Genomic DNA, 25,718 nt, shown 5'->3' on the forward strand with positions numbered 1-25,718 from the left:
AGCTCTATTTATATGTCACCTTGACGGCTCATTGTCCTCCCACTTTACTCGAAGAGATATCAACAGAATCAGTTTATCCTTCACCCTCTCACTTTATCACTTTGAAAAGATAAACCCCAGCTCAGCTGTCCCCTCCAGCAGACACCAAACTCGCGGTTAGCTCTTGTACAAAGTTCTCTAAGGGTCATCCCTGGGGTTGGCAAGGTCACTTTCAAAAAGAAGCTGCTCGCCTTATGAGCAACGCTGATCTTATTATGAATACAACTGTGAAAACAACTGCATTAAATTATTCTGTGCAATTTTTTGTCCCTATCGGTCTACAATTGGAGTTGTATTTGGATATTCTGTACCTCTTTATGCATTGATGAAACAACAACAGCATCACCAGGATAACACAGATGAAGAGCAGCTCAACATTTAGCAGGAGAGGTTGCATGCATAAAGAGATATAGTCTTTCAAAAACGCATGACCTTCGCCCTCAACCTCCCTATTAACCTGGCATCGGCTGCTTTGTTTTTTCAGCTCTTAACAGTCTTGCCTAGATTGGCAAAATGTTAATTAGGATGCATCCTCAGCTTTGACATGGGTTAATAATAAGCAAGGATTTTTTTTTTTTTAAATGCTCGCTGTCACAAAATACAGTTAATGTGTCCGAAAAGATGTGTGTATTCTTTCATTATTTCATCTGTTGCCTGTTGCAGCTCTGGATGACCAGGACAGCGCTGTAGATGACCGGGATAGTGACTACCGCAGTGAGACGAGCAACAGCCTGCCTCCACGTTACCACACAACAGCTCAGCCCAACTCCTCCATGCACCAGTATCCCATGGGACCCCGGCAGCAGCACCACCATCCAGACTCCTGCACAGACTCTGTCCACAGTTTTGACCTGGACTACAGGGACCAGAGAGGAACAAGGTAGACAGAGCATTCACAGAGCCACCCATACACTCCTTCACTCGCTCAATCACTTGAGATGAAACTCACTTTCTCACACAGTCACAGAAACATGGATCAGTCAGTTTTGAGTTATTACTTTATTTGTAGAAACTTTGCAGAATACATGTTTGCTGACCCCTATTTACATACGTGAGGAAGTCAAAAGGCTAGAAATGTTAAAACCCTTAATTATATCCTCAAAATTTTTGTTGAATCAACACCTCAAAGTCAATAAAAACTGAGCATTATGAGCTCAACAAATGTAAGATAAATTGCAGGGCTGTTGTGCTGATTGCATTAGAATGAACAGGTATGCCATCAAGAATAAAATAGTATCTGTTTATGTTATTTAATTACATCGCCATCTTTTAATTTTAATTTATAGCCAGAGACATCCACTTTGAGATTTATGCAGTCATTAAGTCTTTCTTTTGTGCCATAGCAAATGGTTCATTCAGCTGTTTCAGTAGACCAAGAGGGATCTGTACTCCAGGGGTGGAAAGGATTTTGCCGTAGCCTGTTTCCTCAGCCTAAGTATTGGAGTGCATTCAGCTCTCTCACGCTTTTTAATTCATAAAATTGTGTTTTCCCACTAACTTGCACATCAGGAGGCATATTAATATGACTAAAGTCAAAATGTACTTGAAATCGTCAAAAATGTGACTGTAAAAAAACTGTATATTTACATTGAAATAATAACAATAGTTGAGGGAAAGTCAACAACCATAATGCTGCTGGTATGAAATAGCAAGAATACATTGTTGTTATTATTCTTATATTGGTAGTAGTAGTAGTAATACCACTGCACAGCTGTTCTGAGGCAATTTTGGTCCATATATGAATGGTCTCAGTGCATGGAATCTGCTTTTTTTGTGCATTCTTGGATTGTCATAGTGTACCAGTGAGACTGCTACAATTCTGCCTGTTTTGACTGATAGGGAGTTGATCCGGATAATTCTACATCAGAAAAGAAAATGGGATTACAGCCAGGGAAAGCTCATTGTGTTTCTTATTGTCTTTAGGGTCTGTTGTGTTGAGTTAAAGTTTCTGGTAGTTTAAAACTCTGAACTCGGTTTAGCCATATCACAGAGGAAATCCCTCTGTCAGACATGGAGGGAGCGGATCAGTGACATACACACCCATTTCTTTGGTAATTAAAAACTTGTTCAGTGTATGCCATGTGGTGGTTTAGCATGCGTTTCTCATGAACACTGTTGCAGCAGGCTGAGTGTTGAAGTGCTGATGAGGCTGAATTGCTGCTGGGACTTCTAAAGATCTGAATTCACAGAGGCACATTGAAACAGAGGGGTACACTCACTCTTGCATACGCATGCACTTATTTGGTTTCAGTGTATCTTTGCTTCCTGATGACAACATAATAAAGCTGTCCTCAAATCTTACAAGATCATCAAAAAACGCTTGAGAATGGTTCTGAAGAGAATAACTGTTTCTTCTCATTTGCATGAAGCTGTTCACATCTTATTTTCTCCATTTATCATACTGCTTAACTTGTGTTTGCATTTTTTCTTCTTGTTTGTTTGCGTCTTCTTTTCTGTCCCTGTATCCTCTGCCATCCCTTTGTTAAATATATTCTTTCACCTAAATTAGATCATTAAACCAGAAAGGAAGGGTCAGAATTATACCTGTAGATTCTGGCATGGGGGTTGAAGATTGGGAAAACAAATACAAAGGGCAGGGCAAACCTCAGCTGAGCGACTTCTTAGATGATGAGGAAGACAATGTTATCCTTCGAATGGGAAGACCATACCCTGAACCATCACACACCTCTATCCGTCAAAATACTCAACGTAGTGGTTTTCTGCCTGCCACCTACCCTGAGGGCTATGACACTATTGATCGGCGGCGAAGAAAAACGATAAGGGACCCGGGAGGGTTGCTCAGTACAGAGGCAGACAAAATGAGAGAAGAGGCTTCTCCCTCTGACCTTGCACTGCTTAATGAGAAGAGAGGGGAGCTGTTTATGCGGCAGGTAGCAGAAATGCAGGAGGAGGAGGAGCGTATAACATCATGTCTCAGGCCATACAAGAATGGACTTCTTTACAAGACAAGAATGTGGGCTAAAAATGAGCTGGACAACACTTTGGAGAATTATGTTGCATACAAAAAAGAGCAAGATGCGAGAATGAGGGCACGGTTTGATTTTGATTTGGAGAGTTTTGAGGATCTGCAATTCTCCATAGGAGCAGAGGAGGATATTGATGACATTTCGTTTATCGCAGAAGACTATCACCCAGAGAGCACAAGATATTACAAAGACAGGTATTCTTTCTCCTATGAGGGCCATATAGAAAATGCTCAGGGTCTTCGAGAGAAGAAGTGTGGAAAAGCTAAAATTGGAGGATGGGCTACGGAAGCAATGCTCTCTCCTGTAGAGGAGCCAAGTGATGAATATGTTGACCCTATGGATGAGCTCCAGTGTCTAGTTGAAACAGTCTCTGAATACCTTGCTGAAAAAGAGGAGGAAATTAGCAAGTACGGTTCTCTTCCTAAATCAAGCAAATCTAGGCTGTCATCTCAGGGTAGCTATAGAACAGACTCTTTTGGAGAGGACCAAAATAGTTCATCAAAGGATCCTAGAGGAGAAACCCAATCACACACTACTTCTGACCAGAGTGTTTCAGGAGTAAAAAATGCCATGAGCTCATTATTTAGTTCTCTCACTGACAGAGTTGGAGGAGGCCCCAAACAGCCTGTCCCATCTCCACAAGAGCCTCCTACACAGCCCTCACAATCTGGACTAACAAAGCTGTTGTCCCTTATTCCTAAATCAAATATATCTGCTCCTGTAGCTGTTGTATCTCCAGTAGAAAATTCTCCTGAAAAATCATTCAGTTCTTTGCCTTCTCACTCACTGCATGATGCCAAGATGCAAGGTCATAATCAAGAAACCAAAGCTCCCAAAAGGAGTCTGATTCAAACAAGTACAAAAGAATGTGTACCTGAATTTGTAACGAAACCTCCATGTAGTCCAGGAAACTCGGTCTTGGGAAAATTAAATCCTTTAAAGCTTTTTTCAGCAGGAGATAATGGGAACTCAACTGAATACAAGCTGGCATCAGAGTCCACATATTCTCATGGCCATACACAATGGGATGAGAGACGGGATGAGAAACATGTTCATCAAGGTAAACAGTCAAGTACAGCAGGAGGAGGTTGGAAATCAGAAAAATTAAGTTCATCACAAGAGAAACATTTGGGACAAAAGCAAGATGAAAATATAAATGGCAGACAAAATCCAGTCATTTACAAGCAAGAAAATGTGCCTGTTCGAGAGCCAAAAAGGCAGACTGGCCAAACACAATCAGCAAACACTGGATTCTTTAGCCCTTTGAGGAAGTCATTAAGTTCATTGATGACACCTGTTGTCCCTGTTCCACCTCAGGGAGCTCCACCTTTGACAGTTTATCCAGTGTTCAGATCCACAGAGGATCCTCGACTAGAGAAACCAATGGAGGATCCATCATCAAGTACTAAGGTTAAATTGCCTTTCCTCTCATCTGAAAATGTCTCCACTCAGCAACATCCTAAAGCAGAGGGAGGCATGCTTTCTGGCTTTTTAAAGTTTGCATCCAGTGAAGATGTAAGTGCCTCCACGAACACACAGAATCCTATGCAATTACACCATGATTCAACTTCAACAACCTCTACCACACAGAATTCTGCTATGCCCCACAAAAGCACTGAGAAAGGATGGTTTTCCAGCATATTTAACCCTACCTCTGCTCCCTCAGGTCCAAACCAGAATTTTACCAGTAATCAACAATCTCAGAACAGCAAAGTGGCTTTGGGCTCACATGCACAACATACACTGAATCAGAAACCAGCAGCACTCCATCATGGAATGCAGAATCAAACACCTAATCAGCCTGAATCACAGAGTTTTTTGACAGGTATTTTTAAAGGTAGTTCGACCGAGGACGTCTCTCATGTGGGCTCTCATCAACCTAAACAAGGAGGACTGCTATCTGGACTTCTTAAATTTGGCTCTACAAGTGACCTGTCTGGCAGTTTGCCACCAGAGGCTTCACAAAACAATGAAGCACCCAAGACCAATAATCCACCACAGCTTCCCAATCAACCTCTGCCACAACAACGTTCTTCAGCTCCACAAATGGGGGGGCGTGTCTCAGGGCTATTGAACTTTTCATCAGCAGAAAGTATACCACAAAACATACAGCCACCTGAAGCTGAAAAGCAGAGTAATGTCCCTGGCAATTACTCAGGTCAGCAGCAGATTTCAGATGAAACTCAAACACAACCTCAGCCAAAGGGGCTGTTGTCTGGCTTGCTTAAATTTGCATCATCTGAGAAAAGTTCAAGCAGCCAAACAGTTCAGCACCAGCAAAGCAGCGTTCAACATAATCAACAGAATTTCAACCAACAGAATACTCAAGGTCCAAACCGAGGGCCTCATCTCAGGAATAGAGCATCAAGTCAGCAAGTTATCCAACAGGAGACCAGTAAACCAGGCTTTACTCGGCAACAAACTGTTCCACTGCAGCAACCACCATCCCAACAAGGTGGTCTTTTATCTGGTCTTTTTAAGTTTGCTTCAGCAGACAACATAAACATACAACATCATCCATCAGCTCAACAGCACAAAGTTACCCCAAGTAAATCCAGCCATGAGCAAGCGAGAGCAAGGAATAACCCAATTTCCAATGAAAGTCAAACACAAAATACCTCAACACAAAAAACAACTCAAGCCAGTGGTCTATTTTCTGGACTATTCAAATCGTCCTCAGAAAATATGGCTCAACAACAACAGCCCAGAGTCATTCATGAAACACAACAACAAATTGAAGTGTCAAGCACCCAGACTGCTGAAATACAGATGGAGACAGCAAGTCAATCTGGAGTGCTCTCAGGGTTGTTTAACAAGTTAACAAAGTCATCAGAAAATATTGACACAACCTGCCAGACGTCAACTGGACAGTCACTGCACCAGAAAGCCAATAATTATACTGTCACAAGAAACACGCCACTGCAAACACAGCTACACAATAATGTAACACAACCATCCCCACAAGAACATGGAGCAAAAGAGAAGAGGAATCCACGAACTGCCCAGCAAGGGTTTTTATCTGGACTGTTTAGCAAAAATGTAACTGAGGACCCTTCTTCTCCTAAACAAGTAGAAACATTAGGTCAGAATACAGAACAACAAACAACCTCAGCTAAGTTTACAGAGTTACCTTTGAGCATGTTAAAAAGTGCTTCCTCAGACTTTGGAAGAGACAGCTGTCAAAGAGTTATTCCAAATTCTGTCAATCCGGGACAGAGCAGACATGCTTTAATAGGTTCACCTGTCTCAATTGATACTGACAGTTTAGACTTAAGAACATCAGCTACTTTTGCAAGATCTCTTCAGAGTCAGGCAACATACTCCTCAATTAGCACGGGTAATTTATCTCAGTTATACTATTCTGGTTCACTTCAGTCATGTCACCCAATGACTTATAGTGCAGGGAATATCCATTCGCTTTTACAAAGCCATGCAACATCATTAATGACCATGCAGCCATGTATTGGCAGAAGCAGTTCCTCTTTGCATGAAACTACAAGGCAAAATCTGTACCAAGGTCAGTTGTCTCCTTATGCAGTGAGTCCCTCATATGATGAAAACCAGTGGATCCGTGAAAGTGCCCTATGGCAGCAGTTTCAGAATGAGTCATTAAATTATCAGTTCCATGGAGAGGATCAAATGTATAGACAGAGCTGTGAAGGTGCGTCATTACAGGCATCTGCTCATCACTGCAGCTCCTCAAATATATATCAGCCATTTAACTCCTCTATGCCATGGCAAGGTGTTTGTCACCAAGAGCAAATTGGACCATATCTGTTGGAGGGACACAGGAATGACGATCCAAAGAGGAAATTATGGAACAGTTATGGTGACTTGGGGAACATAGAATATTCATCTAATGAGGAGGGTGCATTGAACTTGACTACTAAACAGAGTAATGCAAAGTTTGGGAAATGCCACTCTTTCAATGATGGTAGCACTTACAGCTTGAATGGGGTTTCATACCATGAAGGCTATTACGAGGAGACTGCACCAAGCTTATCTTATTCAGCCAACTGGCAATATGGAATGGGTAATGCAGTCCTGCAAAATATGCATACCGATGGTATGATCCATCAAAGTCAGTTTAATTTGAATAGACCAATGGATTCAAATTATCCTCCAAAAACTGAGCTTGAAGACTCCCTGTACCTCGAAGACACTGAATGGTATCAGCAGTGGCTTGCACTTTTGGAGCAAGGAATGTGGTGGCCAGCAGAAGATGGTGACTGTGGCTATTTTGTCTATACAGATCATGAGTACATCTATGCCTTGCTTACAGACGCAGCGGGTGAATACGTGTATGCATGTACCCCCGAAGGCGAGTCTTGGGATAATGCTCAGAAATTAGATGGTTTTCCCAGTGCTTGGCTGCATAATGAAATGGTTTATGTCTGTGGCTTTAAAATTCCACTTTACAATGAGGATGAGCTGCTTTGGCTACCTGGTCAAGATCACTGTGATTCCCAACTTCTTAATGCCCCCTTAGATTTGTCTGATGCCTATAGAAAAGGAAATCAGATCATGAATTTAAATCTTGAGCAGTTCTCACAAATGTTTGAAAATTCATTTCTGTCACAAGGGCAACAAGGTGTAGATTTTACATCTTACAGATTAAACAAAGTCAGGATGGATCCAAGACAGGCCAGTTACATGTATGAAGACCAATGCAAAGATGTTATTGACCTTTCCTGTCATAATAAAGACCCTTTCGGCCCTTATTGGAACAACCAGGAAATTAAGACATTTCTTGCTCAAAAGGTTGCTGTTTCCCTAAACTCTTCTCCTGCTGCAAATTCAAATCAGCAGTTACTGTACAATTGTTACCAACCTGGCCAACGGCGACGTTCATCCACTGGAGTCATAGTGAAGCATGTAGATGATGTATTGGAGGAAGAATGGAGGAAAAGAGTGTCTCCAGGAGAAGAACAGCCTAATCGTCAAGTCAAAAAGATTTCTTCTCTCATATCCTCTTTTGTGGGTAAAGCATCACAGGTGGAATTAAACAAAACTAGCATATCCTCTGATGAACAAGCTCCTGACAAAAATTCGAAGAACATTCTTTCAATGGGTTTCCAAAGTCTGAAGTCAAAGGTCATCAAAGAGGAACCTACTGCTGTTGTGACTCAGCCAGAAAGTGTTAAACAGCAAATGCAGAGACCAGCTACCACACAGGGAAGAATTTTGCCCTCAATACCAACAACTGCTCAAGTGACTCATCCCTCAATACAATCACATACAACCTCACAGAAACCAAGACTTTCACGACAGACTACAATGGTACAACAAGCTACCCCACCACTACAGCCCAAGGTCACAGTTCCTTTAGGATCAAAAGAATCTCTTACTAAACCTGGACCACCTGGACAACTTGGAGCTGATAAGCCAGTGGATATACCAGTAGAAAAAACTTCTGAACCACAGGCAGGCTTCATGAACTTTCTGAAATCTGCAGCAGGAATAGACGAACCAAAGCCAGATCCCCAGAAATGTTCTCAGACATCTCCCAGTCAGCAAAGTAAAACTGGCAGTACTGCTTCCTTGTCAGACAGTGCTCCTTCAAAGAAAGAGGCTACAGGAGTTTCAAATCTCTTTGGATCAATTAGCAGTCTATTTAGTACTGAGCCCTCTCCACCACAGAAACAGCAAATGAAACCTAGTGTTACTGAGGGTTCACTGACATCAGCATCTAAACCTAAGGTTATACAGAGACAGCAAACAATGGACCAAAGTGGTACCACTCGGCCCGTACAGAGCCAACCCCCGAACAAAAGTTTATCCCAAACATTTTCTCCCAATTCTTCCACAGGCCCTGCTACAAGCCTTGCAGAAACTATGCCACCTACAGAACAGACAAAACACGACACAGGAACTAAACCATCTGGTGGACTGTTTGGATTTTCAATTGGAGAAATGCTGACAGGATCAACAGCAGCCTCCCAGTCTGGACCCACATCTCAAACACCTGCAACGGCTACAGCTCCACAAGAAGAATCACTTGGTAAAAGTATATTATCAATGTTTAGTGGGCCAAATCCTCCACAGGCTTCACCTAATACTGGGCCTTTGTCTCAAGCCCATCCTCCAAGTGCAGCTCAACAACCCCCTCAGCAGGAATCATTTGGTAAAAGTTTATTATCAATGTTTGGAGGATCAAGCCCTCAGCCTGCTCCTCAAACCAAACCTACTGCTGAGGAACCACAACAAGGGACTGCTCCTCCGAAAGACCCCCCAAATACAGGGTTCCTTTCGATGTTTGGTGGCCCTACCACCCAACAGTCTCAAGCCCAAACAGGATCTCTTCTAGGGGGGATTCTGCCTGGGTCATCGGGTTCAACTGAAAGCCCAATGAAGGGACTGTTGTCAATGTTTGGTGATCCCAGTCCTCCACAACCTCAGCCACCAACATCGTTATCTCAACAAAGAGTATCTCAATCACAAACTCAACTACAAGGGGAACCTCAGACACAATCTAAACCACAAGCTCAACCTCAAACACAAGGGCAGCCTGCCACCTCTGTTCTTGGGGGAATATTGGGTGGCTTGTCTGCCTCTAGTGAAAGTCCAAGAAAATCATTGTTCTCCATGTTTGGTGGCCCCAGTGCTCCACAAACACCAGGAGCTGGGCAAAGTGCAAATTTGTCAACTTCCGTAGGGACAGCAGCACCCAAAGAACCTGCAAAGAGTGTACTCTCTGCTTTTAATAATGTTGTGTCACCTCCACAACAAAGTCCCAATTCCTCATCTGCTATTGTTACTGGTACTAAAGAGCCACCAACTGCTTCTTTAGTACAAGCTTCTTCCCAAGTGTCATCTGTTTCCAGTAGCAGTGTCCCAGTAGCTGCTACCAGTGAAATATCGAGTGTAGTGCATGATAGTCCATCTACTACTACTGTGGATACCACACAGGGTGCCACAATTAAAGACGCTGATATTGCATCTATGGAACCAAATACAGAATGTGTTACTGTGCAAAAGCAAACAAGCACAGAAGGCCCATCCCAGGATCCTGCTCCCTCTAAAGAACCACCAGCTTCTGGCTTTCTGTCTATGATCACTGGATCAGGCCCACAGACTCCATCCTCACAAGCTGGATTGATGTCAGACAGTCCAGGAAAAGGTTTGCTTTCATTATTTTCTGGACCTTCAACTACAGGGTCTGCACCTGGATCGTCAGGCCCCAAGGAAGCACCAGCCAAAGGTTTGTTCTCTGTGTTTGGAGGTTCTGCCCCTCAGCCCTCTTCCCAGCCTGGAGGTTCTCTTTTAGGGACAATGTTTGGAGGCTCTTCGCCCCAAACAGCAGATTCTCAAACCGGGGGATCACTACTAGGTGGTTTATTTGGAGGGTCTGCTCCTCAGGCTGCTCCTCAAGTTGGTCCCACTAAGATTGGAGGCTCTGCTCCTCAGGCAACAGGATCTCAGGCAGGGGCATCCTTACTTGGAGGCTTATTTGGTGGATCTGCTCCAGCTGGATCTCAGACTGGAGGGTCTATTTTGGGTGGAATTTTTGGAGGATCAGCAGCCTCAACTACAGCACCTCAGGCTAGTGGGCCATTTAGTGGAATGTTTGGTGGGGCTTCAAACCAAACTTCAACATCCCCTAATAGTAGCTCTATATTGGGAGGTATTTTGGGGGGATCATCTTCTCAAACTAATGCTCAAACTGGTACATCTCTTCTGGGTGGTATTTTATCTGGAGCTTCTGTTCCCAGTGAGACACCTGATAAAAGTTCACTTTCAATGCCTGGAGGATCTGTTCCACCTGCAACACCCACTTCAACAGCTACACTAAAATCGAATGAAGAAAATAAAATATTAACTACAGCTCTTACTGACACTGCCTCGGATGTAACAGTTGTACCAAAATCCAGTGATGACAGTAAAACTGCTCCAGCTCTAGCTGGCCCTGAAACATCTGTAGTTGATACTACTACCAAAAGCAATGAGCAAGGAGAAGAACAGCGACCTGACAGCATAGTTCAGTGTCTTGAGGCAAGCTTACCCAAAACTGATGCCAGTGTCACAGGAGACCATTGTCAAGATGCTGACAAGCCAAGTGCTTTAACTGATGATATTCAGTCTAAGGAATCTGAAATCTGTGTACAAGCACAACAATCTGCAAGACCAGAGCTTGTGAGTGGTCAGTCAAGTCAAGATGTAATACCATCTAAAATAGAAGAGAAAACACCAGTCATTCCGTCAGCAAGTGCTGTGGTCCAGGGACAACAAAAGCCTCCAGAGCCAGAGAAATCTGTTGGTGACTCATCAGCAGATACAGTTACAGGCTTTATGTCCTCCCTTTTCAAACCAACAGTTGCAGACACTGAAGGTCCTCAGCAACAGCAGAAGAACTCGCTTTTTGGACTAGGTGTAACAGCACCTCACACTACTACTGGTCAGGCTGGAGCATCACTGTTAGGAGGTATTTTTGGTGGGTCTAACACAGAGACATCAGCTCCTCAGCCAGGGGCATCATTACTGGGAAGTTTATTCAAGGGGGCTGCTCCTCAGTCTGCACCTCAAACCGCCGCCCCCACCACTGGAGGTTCAATATTAGGTGGGATGTTTGGAGGAGGGTCCACTGCGAAGTCTGTAGGTCCCCAGACTGGTGGATCATTACTAGGTGGTATGTTTGGGGGATCGGCTACAACAGCACAGCCTGGTGGTTCTTTACTTGGAGGAATGTTTGGAGGAGCCACTGCTCAGACAGCAGGACCACAGACTGGAGCATCAATACTAGGAGGCATAAGTGGATCTTTATTTGGGGGCATGGGACAACCACCTAAGCCATCTGAAACAATGCCAGCTGAGCCCAAGCAAACACCTAGCACGAGTCCACAGTCACTGATTAAGAATGACAGTGTACCACCTAGAGTATCTCCAATAGACCGTGAGACTAGCACAACTAAAACTGTAGACTCAACCCTAACAGATAATAATCAAGAACAATTAAGCAGCCCAACAAGCAGGAGTACATCTGAGGTAGCTTCTCCAGAAAGCTCTGCTGTCACAAGTGCTTCTATAAGCACTTCCTGTGACCCCACTCATCAGGTAGATGACACTGAAAAAGAAAAGTCAGCTGTTGATGGAGAGATGGTAAATGAGAAGCCCATTGTCATTAAAGGAGAACCTCAGATTAAAGAAAGTGACAAATCAGTTCCACCTGATACCCAAGAAGCACGTTCTAATATAGCTCCTCCAGTTAACCAGTTGCCCAACAATGCAGAGCCTCCTCAAGCAAAGTCTCTGTTTGGTTTTATATCAACACAGAGCGATGCAGGAAAATCTCTTGGATCCCTATTGTCAGCAACAACACAGTCAGTGCCTCAAACAGAGGGAGGCAGTGGTCTGTTTTCGGGATTAAAAACCCTTTCTGGAGGCCTATTTCAAGAGGAAAAACCTGTTGCTGGAAAACAGGAGCAGCCCACAACATCATTATTTGGGACAAAAATAAGCTTTCCTTGGCAGTCAGAGCCACCCAAGCCACAAGCTGACCCAATTACAACATCTCAACCCAAAACTAACAACAAGCCAGCAAGTGGTCAAACACATACTGCACAAAAGGTTGCAGCAGCTGAGGCCCATAAAACTGAATCGGTAGGTTCCACAGACGATATCACAAACCCCCAGATTTGCATCTCCACTCCTGAAGTAGATCCTTCAGCATCCCTGACCCCAAAGGAGAAGGAAGGGCTTGTAGAAACATACCCCTCCACAGGTCCTACTCCTGGAGTGCAGCTGGACAACCAGTCCAAGATGGATCTATTGAATGCAAAAAGGCTAGTAGAAGCATAATAAATGGCATCCTCCTCACCATTTATGATGCATTGACATTGACAAAAAATGTATTCCCTGTCCATCTCTGCAGTCCATCCATAATTTGTTTAAGTATTTTAATCACTAGTTTAATTTAGTATTTTAGCTTTAGCATATGTATATCTGTGTGAGTGTATATGTGTATTCTTTGTTGTAGCAAATATTACCTAATTTTACGTCATTTCAAAAAAGAATTCCAAAAACAAAATTTACATATTTCTAGATTCACAGGAAATTCAAAAGTGAATATACATAATCATTCATTAGCTCGTGACAGAGAGATAAAAGACCTATAAATAATGTAAATTTTGTTTTAGCATGGAATTCTGTCATCATTCTATCATTTGTGTTGTATATTATTTTATATGGTGGATATTATTTTCGATTTTGTTATGTTTGTCACTTCACTTGAGTCAAATTTTGGAAATCCTTACCATTTAACTCTGAATAATTTCAAATGTTAAAATTGTATTGCTCTGCCTTCTGCCTCGAAAAATGAAATTGGTTTTGAAATGCCACTTTATAAAAGGTAAAATTTCAAACACACAGATCAACTCTGCATATTTTATTTTCATCATTTGTACTTCTACCCTGCATCTCCATAAAATACTTAACCATGTTACACTGTATACTGTATGTGTTCTGTCTTGTGGACAGATGAAAGGAAAATATTGACAATAAAATATGCAGATATTGTGTGCAGAAATATACCCTTTTAGTAAGGACTAGCAGTTACAGGGAATTTTAGACCACAAAACTGAGCATGTTCTTTTGTGTTCCAGTGGTTAATGATCATGCTAACAAAATGCTACAGTTTTTCACATTTTCATTACTTTGCAACATGCTACAGCCTACCTGCAAGGTTGTATATTTTTTAATGCATGATAAGGTGTGTGTAGCTATACCAATTGATCATTTAGACAAGTTTTTAATAAATATACACCTTTGCTAAATTGTTAAATAGCATTTGCACACAGTTCTTAGTAGATGAGTGGGGTTTATTAGAGCCCAAAAACATTTTGTTGGGTTGATTGTTTCAGCAGTAATAAATTTCTTTTTCTATTCTATTTCTAAAATCAGTAAGTACTAAGTAACAATCCCCATTTATCTAGCTAGGAGGACAATATAAGCCATAAAAACATTTAGAGATAGTGTTTCACCCAGTTCTGATCTAAAAAAAAAAATTCTGACATTGAATATTTTCCTCACTCCTCTCTCACCGTTGTAGTCCAGTGGAAAGTAGTCACTTTGGGTCATCAGGAAACCTGAGCCAGACCAGCTCCCAGCTTAGTGAGACTGGCCAGGAGAGCACTGGAGGGTCAGAACTCGAGGAGTCCTTCCACTCCTACCACAGCACTGGCTTTCACCCCACTGCCAGTGGGCAGCCACGCACCAATGGACATCTTCCCACCAACGGACACTCTGCTGTTGGTGAACACAACATACATAGGTTGTCCCCTGAAGTAGGACAAGGCCTGAAAAATGACACTCCAGCAGAGAGAGGGTTCTCTAAACTCCAGAGGTATATTTTTTTGCACAGAATTAAACTCATATTTATATGTGCTATAATAAAGATGTCTGGAAACTGAGAGATTTTCTCCATCTCTTTCTGCCGCTCTGCTCCTAAATCTGCGTAACCCAGGTTCCATGATGATGGACCACCGTTACCCTTTTCCCCATCCAGAGTACGTTGGTTGAAGGCCATCAATAAAGTCAGAGTTCAGCTTCGGGAGGTAAGCAGTGTTTCACTTCAGTTCTTCCCCCACTAACTGATATCTCAAAACCTCTGACTGCATTTCATACCCTCTTCATTCCCCCTCTTCCACACATTCTGTCCACAAAGATGCATACACAGACATACAATCACTTGGAATTCTTTGAAAATGGTTGAGTTTAACCTCTTTGATTGTTTAAGATGATGCTCTAAGATTTCTTAGAATATTGTTACAACTGCATTTGTTTGTCTACTCCCGTTCCCCAACAATCCATATGTGCCCTTGTGGCTACATGCATTAGTTCTTGGGATCATAGCATTCATAGACAGATCTTAGATTGCCTTTGAGCATTCTCATCAAAGGCACTCCAAAAATCATTTTCAAGGTAAGGATGAGTGAAGTTGCATTTGCAATTCTTTTTAGAGTCTCTGCCTGCTCTCCTCTCCCTCTGTCAGTCCTCATTGGTGTTTTTTCTTTGCTTTACTTTTTCTGAAAAATACACATTTGGGCTATTATTTATTTCAATGCATCCTGTATTGTTTGTCGGAAATGACTTTTTTTTTTATCACTATCATGTAATAATTGGCTTTTGGTGTCAGATTTAGATCTGTGTATTCTCATATTGGACCAATCTCCAATACCAGTTCTGGAGAATTTGTCAACACATGTTGAATATAATCCTGCATCTAAACCCAATCTGAAATCTTTAGAGGGTGATCATAATGAAAACATCAGACTCTCTCAACACTAACGGGTTCATCCCCTTGATTAAGCTTTTTATGGCACTGCAGTAAAGGAGTAGCTCATATAGAACCTCACTTGGCTCCATTATAACGATTGGTTTGCATGGGCAGGTTGAGATGAACACGTTCTGTAAATGATGGCTGATTGAATACATGAATATAAATGGAAAGCAAGGTGTAAGGTCTACTGCAAGTGCTATTTATTACAGGATGAAGGGAAACACTTAAGACCGAAGTCTAAGTGCTGCAAAGACTATGAAATGTATTAAAACTGGTTCTTCTTTGTCTAGATGAATAACAGTGCCCAGAAAAATATGATTGCTAGACTTGACACTGTAAAACAACCTCACATGCTTCCTTACATTCAAAGAATAGAATGAGATGAGCTGCATGGCGTGTTTACAGTTTCCTCCACACAGAGGGAAATCTAGAGCAGGAAGTGGAACTGGCCGCCAGACCCATTTCCAATATGAGTTTCAGTACTGTATTTGATATGACTGAACTGTAATCCATGAATAGAAATCCATTTCTCTTTACAATTGTCTATTTACAAGGCAAAGCAGTGACACTGATATGTTTAGCACGAGTGTTGTCACTTTTTATGAATAGTGAGAGAAAAATCACAAATATCAGCAACTGGCAGATGTGGAAACACAGAAAAAAGAGAAAAAGAGGCTGAGAGCTGGCAGTCTCACAGCTTCAGATTAGCTTTGTGCTTGGAATATGTTGCCAGAGGACAGAAGGAGAGAGAGCAGAGAAAGCATGCAAGAGGGTGGGAGGGACGTAAGGATGGCTGCTCCAACGAGTGTGAACCGCTGTGTGATCGTTGTCTGCCACTGTCGTGCCAGAGGTAGAAATGAGGGATTCAGTTAAAGAAGATCTACTGCTTTAATTGAGGCAGAGCACATTCAATAAGACAATTCAATGATATACCCGAGGATACATTTTGATAAAAGATAAGGAAATTACCCTTAATTATCTGCTGAGCCAGCCTCCATGTGGATTTAATGGATTTTGCAAGATGATATCTACAGGTTGTTCTTGATTATATATATTTTTTTCCTGTAAGGTAAGGTTTACATTTTAATATATATTGCTGTCATTTTATGCACTTAGTCTTAAGTTTGTATGGACTCTGATTAAATAATACGTACATGTATATATGTATGAGGTAATACGTGTTACGCCCAACTTATATTTGGGTAGTATACATAGAAAAGTCTTATGTATCATAATACTTCTGCAAAATTGACTGAATTTGAGTTTTTTTCAGTATTAAGTTGATTTTAAATTTCATAGCAAATGTCATTCTTAAATCGGAAGTCAACTTAAAAACTTCAAAAGCAATAGGTCTTTTTTTTTTTTTTTTTTTTTTTTAATCCAGGCCACAGACCATTCAGTAAGTAGAGAAAATAGATTGCTGCAGGCTATTACTGTTACTGGCCTGGAAAATGGACCTGACCCTAACCAGCCCCTCAGCCTTTCTGTATCCTGGACAGTTAGCTGATAATTCACCGACTATTAGAGTGCACACATAGTGGATTATGACCATCTGTGAAAAATGTCAGTGGCCCTCAGAAGTGTAGTTAAAGATGTTTTCTATTGTTATCATTATTTGGTAACACCAAATGTGTTCCACGGAAAATGTATTTAAGGTAGATGTTCCTGTTCGTATTTATTTTTATCTTATTTTATTAACTCATCAGAAATGAAAGAACATTTACAGATGATATGGTAATGGGAATCATAATGCTCCCAGTTAATTTTGGATAGCCTAATTCTATTTATCTGATATGCTCATCAGCTTAATTTCAAATTCAGTTGTGATAGGAAACATTCTGATCTGATAGGCTTGATTACACTTTTCCGCCTACCAAACCGTTATCAGGCTAACACACACCTTCAGTGCTGAGGTGCTTATTGGAGACCTTCAGTGCACGGGTGGGTTAATGTAGTTAGCAACTATACACTCTGGAATAATTTATTTAATGGAATAGGGAATCCACTTTCCAAAACGAAAGTTAAGGCACATAATAGTTATATAATGTCATTGTATTATCTTATTAAACCATTTTCTAAAACAATTACACTCATCATGGTAATTCAAACAGAAATTAAAATATCTAGAAATCAACATGCATTCCTTAATAATTTGAAGTCAAAGCAGTTAAAAACCACTGTTTTGTTTAAGACTGTAATTAAAACCTTAGAATATTTTTCAGAGATCATGCAAAGGTTCTAGCCCCATTTTCAGTTGAAGAGATAAAGCAATTTAAAAAAGAGCGAGTAACAGTCAACTTTATGTATTTAATGTTCTTAAATGGTAGCAAGCAACAGTCAGCTCAGTTAAAGTGTCAAGAAACCCAGAAAGAACTATACATTCTACTTGATACCATTTACAGTTAAAGGATTTTCTTAAATCCTCATGTCATTATCTACATGATTATTCTCAGTAGACCAAGATGATATCACTGAGCTGTGTGAAACATGCATTATGACTAAATGGAAGGAGCATGTGAGACCTAGCCATATAATTGCTCAACATGGACTTTCATTTTTGAAATGTAATGCCATCAGATAGAATTCTGTTGCATTGTTTTGGTATTCAATAATGCTTTAGTGTGCACACTGTAGGCAGTGGGTCAGAGCTATCAAGCCGTGCAGCTGGTATGGGTGTGAAAGAATGACATGGCCTTAGAGGAAAGAATTGACCTGTCATCTAATTGCCAAGCTGTCTTTCCAAACCATCCTAATTACAGAGATCTAAGCAGCTGCATGATATACATTCTGCAAGTTGCTACTCTGACTGAGTTGTCAGTTAAAGCAACACTGTCACTGCTACTTCTATAGTATACTGCATAGCATTGTCTGTCACAGTGACCTCAAAATGTTAGCGTAAGATCTCATAGGTGCTTTAATTTGTTGATTCAACTGTTGTCTGTTGAAACATAACTACCTTGTAATCACGGCATCAGAAGTTAGAATTACCTCTTCTTTTTCTCTTAACTGTATGGTCTGTTGGTCAAAAAAAGACTAGTGTTGAAACAATTTATTTCATTCTCTGTGTTTCCGTTCCACTTCAATTAGTTGAATTAAAATGAGCAGTATATGTGGTAAAAATATGTTTTATTGTTATTTTATGGAAGAGACAAATAGCAGAATGAAGGCATAGCACTACAACTACAATCCAAATGAGCTACAAATGAGTTTCTTATGATAAATTTGTGGCCCAACAAATGCAGACCAGTGTATGGAGTTTTCACTGCTTTTGTCAACAAAATAACTTATTATTTTCTCTTGTCAGTCATGGTGCAGGTACTCAGTCATTTGAAGTTTAAAATATTGGCTTATGCTTACACCACCCTAATTAGGAGTCACTTAGGTGGTGCCTCGTCCATGTGTGGGAACAGCTGATCAAGAGTGCCACTTCTCAGGGATGCTCCCCAGAGGACACTTCAGTGGACAGGATGAACCCTATAAATCAGAGCTACTTCCACTCTCACCCAAGAGGGGAGACCTGCAGAAGAATAGATCACAGAGCCCCAAAGTGGGGCGAAGCCAACACAGAAAGCTACAGAAGGGCCTGCAGGGGCCAGAGGATATCTGCCTTCATGACCTTTCATCAGTGGACACCAGTGCTGACCTCACCCCATCTGGAGAAAACAGCAGTTCTGATTGCCAGGATGCCATTGGGGTTGTGAAGGATACTATACCCAGGCTCAATGAAAGGATCAGAAATGAAGAAGAGAAGGAGGAGATGGAGGATGAGGAGGGAGAAGAAGTCTCTAGTAACATAGTGGAACATATCTTAAAAGAGCTGAAAGGCATCAACAAGATCCAGGAGGAAATTTCTGACCTGAGGCAATATCTGACATCTGTGCGAGGCTCGGTGGATGAAGTATCTTGTTGCGTTGATGCAGTGCTCAGTGAAATAGGTGAGATGTGCTCTGGGGCTTCAGCTGCACCTCATCCTAGCCCTGTTTCTCATACACCCCACATTAGGCGAGGAAGCTTGGGTAGGCAGAACGCCATAACATCTCTTCATTCAGGATGTATACCATCTCACAGACCACCCAAACAGTGGCATGTTGATAAAGTCACTCTCCAGTCACATCAGCAAACAGACCAAGGAAACTCAGAGCAGAGCTCAAGCATGCACATGCTAGGCCCTACAAAACCTGACCCCTGCTACCTGGAGCTTCATCATAGCCATGGCTACGAAAGCACCAGCTCTTTGTCTTCATACAGTTCCAACTGTCCAGAAGCAGGTTTTCTCTCTGGTGACAGAGAATTTGTCAGATGGCCTTCTGTTGATATGCAGCACAGTGTAAGTGGAGAAGGAGGTTGGAGTGAGGAGGACATCTGCTCTTGTGCAAACAGTGCAGAAGAACTAGAGAACTGTCTTGGTGTTTGGGACAGGTGTGCCACAGAAGGGACACTAAGCAGCACACCAGGTCATTCTTCACACAACAGCTCTGAGCATCTCTCATTGTTGTTTGGACACAATTACAACTCTCCTTCAAGTTCTTCCAGTATGGTAGACTGGAGGCCCCCCAGACTACAAACTGAGGAAGAAAATTTGGAGTGCGACTGTTCCGCAAACTGCCCATACTCCCGTAGTTCTGGTTACCACACCATGGATGTTTTTGCAAATGAAGTAGGCAGTGGGCCCTCCAGGAGTCTGAGTTGTTCCACTGTGCTGTTGACAGACTGTGATGATGCTTACCTGGAGCCACATTCACCATGTGATGACTGTCCCTCCTCTGGTGACACTCTTGATCTGGGTTCTGCTGACAGTTTGGACCGGGAGTGGACAGATCACAGCATTTCCAGGGATGAAGCAGTAGAATCTTTGTCACAGGAGTCTTCCGAAATAGATCCTGATAGTTCCAAGACCACCAATGTAGGTTTTGATGTAACAACTTTTAGCAAGGCTGTACTCACTTTCAGGTCAGCTTTAAAAGGGGCTCTGAAAAAGTTGGAAGGATCCAACCCTGAAGATGTGAAAGATGATACTGGGTCTGAGGCATCTCCATCGCCTGTCAGACAGGCCAGTGTGCAGGAGCAGAGCAGTACAGAGTACACAGAGGGAGAAGTTAGTCTGACAGAAAATCTGACTCAATTTGACACTCCAAAGGAGGACAGTGAGGCTTCGGTGTATGTCGACTGTAGTGACACACACGAAAACTTACCCTGCTCCCTTCAAGCATCTCCCCATGAAGCAACCCACTCTCCCTGCACCCCAACTGAGTATCACTCTGTCGAGATTTCACAGGGCAAAGGAGAATGTCCAACAGATGGGGAACTTTCCAACCTTGACTTAACACCAGACCACTGTCCAGCAAGGCAGGATGAGAGTCCACTGGGTCCAGTGCTCAGTACAGATGAGGTGCAGTTAAGTCCAATTAGGGAAAACCACCATCTTGATGAGGTAAATCAAGGAAAACCCACCGATGCCAGTCACAAAGAGCGTATAGCTAATTTCCAGCGCATTCTGAGGGAAAAGAGGCAAACCCGTCATAGACTGTCCAAATCTGCTCAAGGGTCCCAGGGGTCCCACGGCTCTCAAGGATCTCATGGATCCCAATCTCAAGACGAGTTTATTCCAGGTATATTTAAGGATATTTTCTTTGAATTTAATCTCTCACAAGCTCAGTAATAACAGCAAAAAATACGCAGTTGAAGTGTCTAATGATCTGATTAAATTAACTTGTATAGAAATGACATTAAATCTAAATTGCATTATACAGGCTATCTTTATAAACACTTGTTAATTTGAGAATCATTAGCTGATTTGTTGTTTCTCTTTAAGTCGCTGTTTTGAAAATATGCTCAAAGTAGTTTTTTACCCCACACAGTGACTAATTCTTTTGTGATTTTTTTTTTTTCTTTGCAGAGTATGGGAGAGAAGATAATCAGGTTGCTCATACATTAGCTCAATATATTCAAAATACATTTTGTTATTATTTTCTCCATTGTTATATGTTTCTCCATTACTTGTCTTTGTCAAAGAGAATTCTTGTGTGTACTCAAAAGCATAATAAAAGGTTATTATTTGGGTAGATATTTAATATTTATTGAAAACTTCATGTTGCAATTCTGGAAAAGGCATTTCACTTCAGTTATTGTTTATAATAAATAGTTTATCTTTGGTTTCATTACTGTTTTAGCTTTAGAGTACAATTCCCCAGTTCTGTTCAGCTGCTTTATGTTTTCCCCAGTTTTTCAAACGTTATTAAAAACTCATGTATGAGAGTGAACCCCAGAGGAATCTCCACTTTAAAATTCTGTCATCTGAGAGACAGACAACATTTTACCTTTGACGGAAAACTGAAAAACACTTGTGTATATGTGTAGTCCTCTAGTCACAGTTTTGGTGGTTTTGTGAAATCCTTGCAAACGTTTGGTTTTATGTACTTCGTCTGGGTTATTTGGGGTGTCTCTTAAAATATTCTGTTGGCAAGATGTTATTTAAACAGATTTTACATAGATTGTGTACTGTGAAATAGAACTTAATGTGTTTTTTCTATCTGTATAATGTTGCCCACCATTTCATTTCGCTTATGGTCTTTTACAATTGTAGAGTTCAGAAACATTTATTTGATCCTGTATTTGAAAGGCATATTTTTTTTATTTGACTTTGCATGTTCTGTAACATCAGAGAGGTGAAGCTCAACCAAATGCAACTTTCCATTACCTCCCTCTTCTCATAATATTCTGCTGTGTGTCAACTTTGTAAGCTGTCACCCTAAATTCTCACATTTGAAATCATCATATAGGTTCGAGATGAAGAATCCAGTCCAAGACAGGCCTGGGTCAAACCAGGGTAAGTCATATAATACCCCTACCTTTGGCTTGCTTGACAATACACTGCTGTGTACTGTTGTGTTATTGTATGTGAGGACTTTTAATTGACTTTTAAACTATTTTTGTTGGTGCATAGTGGCGGATCTGGTCTGTATGGAATTGACAGCATGCCAGACCTGCGTAAAAAGAAGCCTATCCCTTTGGTCAGCGATGTGGTCAGTACTAACCGTAACTAACTTCATTTCTTAGCTTGTCTGTATATACAGTGTGTCATATGTCACCCTGTTTGTTTTGTTCTTTCTTTGTGAGTGTATGTCTTTCTATATGTGAGACCACCACAGAAGTCACAGTTATATTCACCTTTGAGCTGAACTTGGGATGAGATTGTTATCAACAAATGGAGACAAATATGAAATCAGACTGCTAATTTCTCTCTCCCTCCTCTCTTAAACCCGAAACTATTCCCCACAACTCTCTTGAATGCATTCAATCTCCTTGGTCAGGCTATGGTAAGTTAATAGAACCCAGCTGCCACTCCCTTTTCTACTGCAGTGCAAAATATCAAGTAGGACAAATAAAACAGTAGTTGCCTCAAACATTGATGTCTACAGCATGTTGATCTCTTTGATCGCAAACCTCTTGTTTAATACAAATGAGCAAAGCATTTGCATGCATCCTGTTGGTCATGGGTAACTTTTCTTCCTACTTGATATTATCATTAAAATATATATAATCAGCAAATCATTCCCCCACCTTTCGGTTTGTATTTTTCTTCACTGCTGAACCATGTAGAAACTAAGAAGCACAACAATAGAACACACTACTAACACACCTACTGTGGCTGATGGTTATGGTGCTGATACTAGTATAACGTTCTCCTTTTTAGTAAGCTCCTCTTAACCAGTTGCTTAAAACTAATAATACTCATGGGTTTCCTGGTCATCTGGTAAGAATTAACCCTACTCACCACCCTTGCAAGTACCCTGGCCACCTTTCCAGCCATACTGACCTTCATCATCATAATGTTTTGAGGTGTGCTTGGTTGTGGGTTGTATATGCATCTAAGAAATGCTAACTTGGCCAAAATGTCCCCTGTTGTTCAGTCCCTCGTCCAAGCCAGGAAGGCGGGGATCGCATCAGCCATGGCTGCACGGTCCTCAATCAAGGATGAGGAGCTGGTGAGTGTGACACCTTGAACTCAGTCCTCATTATTAAATGATGGCATCTGTCCACAAAAAAGATTCTAATTTTAAAACTTGGTTCTTTTAACGTGTTGGAGTGTCTCAACAAGGTAGACCGCTTTTCACATGCTTGTGATGCTGTATGTTACCCAGCACCCTTCTATCTTTCTCATCAACCATTTCCCTCCCTATAACTTAATTAAGGAATTCCATACATTTAAAATTCTGAAATTCTCCTCTCTGCAGAAAAACCACGTATACAAGAAGACCCTGCAGGCTCTCATCTACCCCATATCCTGCACTACACCACATAACTTTGAGGTGTGGACTGCAACAACACCCACATACTGCTATGAGTGTGAGGGGCTGCTGTGGGGAATAGCCCGCCAAGGCATGCGTTGCTCCGAGTGTGGGGTCAAGTGCCATGAGAAGTGCCAAGAGTTGCTGAATGCTGACTGTCTACAGCGTGAGTACTGTCCAGAGAACGTGTAACAAAGTTCTCGTGACTGATCTTAAAAGACTTGCCATAAGGGTTCATGAGCAACTTGTTGAATTTTGTCACATGCAGTGCTACCAGTGAGACAGCACAGCATTTTAATCTGCATCCATTTTTGTTGAATGTTTAGGCGCAGCAGAGAAGAGCTCTAAGCATGGAGCTGAAGACCGGACTCAGAATATTATCATGGCCATGAAGGACAGGATGAAGATCAGGGAAAGGAACAAGCCGGAAATATTTGAACTTATCAGGGAAGTGTATGTCATCAGTAAAGCCATCCATGCGCAGCAGATGAAGACCATCAAGCAGAGTGTCCTGGATGGCACCTCAAAGTGGTCAGCCAAGATCACCATCACAGGTATCCTGCTGATCAGTTAAAATTGAGTCAAAAGCTGAGTCAAAATTGACAGAAAACTGATTAATTCAACCACAAGTTTAAAGTGCAGCATCAGTCTCTCAGTATTACACCATGCAATTCTTGTTCATGCTAATGGTTGTATGTCTTTGTATGTCTTTTTTTTTATCCATCATTGCAATAGTCGTTTGTGCCCAAGGACTTCAAGCAAAGGACAAGACAGGATCCAGTGATCCGTATGTCACTGTTCAGGTGGGCAAAACCAAGAAGAGGACCAAGACCATTTATGGCAACCTCAATCCTGTCTGGGAGGAGAAGTTTCACTTGTAAGTCACTAACATTTCTTGGTTATAAAATGTGTGCGTAGATTTCAGCCCTTTTTTTTGTTCAAGGTTCTTTCTAATGGTGTGAGTGCTTCTGTATAACAGCATGGCATACACTAGCCTTGAGCTAAGTGGGATTCATCAAAGTCTGAAGTTTCTTTATAAAAAAGATCCCACATTGTCATCATAAATCATAAACACTGCACCAGCAATGTTATATTCTTTGAAATTGCTTCCTGTATTATGCTTTACTTAAATCTATGTTTTTTTTTCGTTAGTGAGTGCCACAATTCCTCAGACCGAATTAAAGTACGTGTGTGGGATGAGGATGATGACATCAAATCAAGGGTGAAGCAGCGTCTCAAGAGGGAATCTGATGATTTCCTGGGCCAGAGTATAATTGAAGTTCGAACGCTGAGTGGAGAGATGGACGTCTGGTACAACCTGGGTCAGTATGCTGTCTTGTTTATGGTCATACAGTAACAATCATAATGTATGCATACCAGGAGGGGAATGAAACATGGTCTGTTTTATCACTATATTTAGATGGACTTAAAAGCAGGATGAACAGGATTTTCCTAAAAACAATATATCGACTCTCACAAAAATGATCCCTCTCAATTTTGAATGTTGTGTTGACAAACTGTAACCAACATATCCTCCTCATTCTGTCAGTTATGACTCAGTCACGAACTTAAAAACCAGCTCATTCTCATTCACTGCTCATTGCTGAGTGTTATACCTGAGGTGTTTTCTCTCTGGCCTACAAGGAAATCATCTATAAGAACTTGGACTTCATTGTACTTGATTTTCTCTGAATGAAGGATTGATCTGCTTCTGATCGAGGCATATACTTTTATCACATCTGTGTGATGGTGTTTGGTACGAAGAGCTCTATTTTCAGTCATTCCAGTTAGTGGTTTGTTTGAACCTCATTACTCACACCTTATTTCCCTGCAGCTACATTTTTTTATTTGTTTGTTTTTTACACAGGCAATGAGTGGCCCCAAGGCCCATATTGACCTGCATATAAATACTGGTTTTCCCTGGCAAGCTTATTCTGTGACACCCCTTCTTGCTTGCTGATGGTTGTTCTCATTTCAGGAAAAATATCTTGTTTCATGACAATCCCCAGTACCATTCCACTGGGTGTGAAGATATTTCCATGAGGTAGTTCTGAATACAGTCACTTACAAGTACACAGGAGCTGATTTGTGAGCCTGTTGTGCAGCCTTGTATGAGCACTGGTTGTACAG

At 41.5% G+C, this 25,718-nt stretch overlaps 1 protein-coding gene across 3 annotated transcripts in view; it reads left to right on the top strand.

The window, feature by feature from the left end:
• The window catches only part of unc13bb (unc-13 homolog Bb (C. elegans)), a 60,037-nt gene that overhangs the window by 18,545 nt on the left and 15,774 nt on the right, over positions 1 to 25,718 (top strand). For all 3 annotated transcript variants that reach the window (XM_076757661.1, XM_076757662.1, XM_076757663.1), the window contains exons 8-17: positions 703 to 919; positions 14,071 to 14,364; positions 14,485 to 14,575; positions 22,080 to 22,126; positions 22,244 to 22,322; positions 23,211 to 23,285; positions 23,535 to 23,754; positions 23,915 to 24,142; positions 24,324 to 24,465; positions 24,741 to 24,910. In XM_076757661.1, coding sequence (XP_076613776.1) covers positions 703 to 919; positions 14,071 to 14,364; positions 14,485 to 14,575; positions 22,080 to 22,126; positions 22,244 to 22,322; positions 23,211 to 23,285; positions 23,535 to 23,754; positions 23,915 to 24,142; positions 24,324 to 24,465; positions 24,741 to 24,910 — 1,563 coding nt within the window. The remainder of the gene's footprint in view (positions 1 to 702; positions 920 to 14,070; positions 14,365 to 14,484; positions 14,576 to 22,079; positions 22,127 to 22,243; positions 22,323 to 23,210; positions 23,286 to 23,534; positions 23,755 to 23,914; positions 24,143 to 24,323; positions 24,466 to 24,740; positions 24,911 to 25,718) is intronic.

The sequence above is a fragment of the Chaetodon auriga genome, chromosome 19, assembly GCF_051107435.1.
Source record: "Chaetodon auriga isolate fChaAug3 chromosome 19, fChaAug3.hap1, whole genome shotgun sequence".
Classification (NCBI taxonomy): domain Eukaryota; kingdom Metazoa; phylum Chordata; class Actinopteri; order Chaetodontiformes; family Chaetodontidae; genus Chaetodon; species Chaetodon auriga.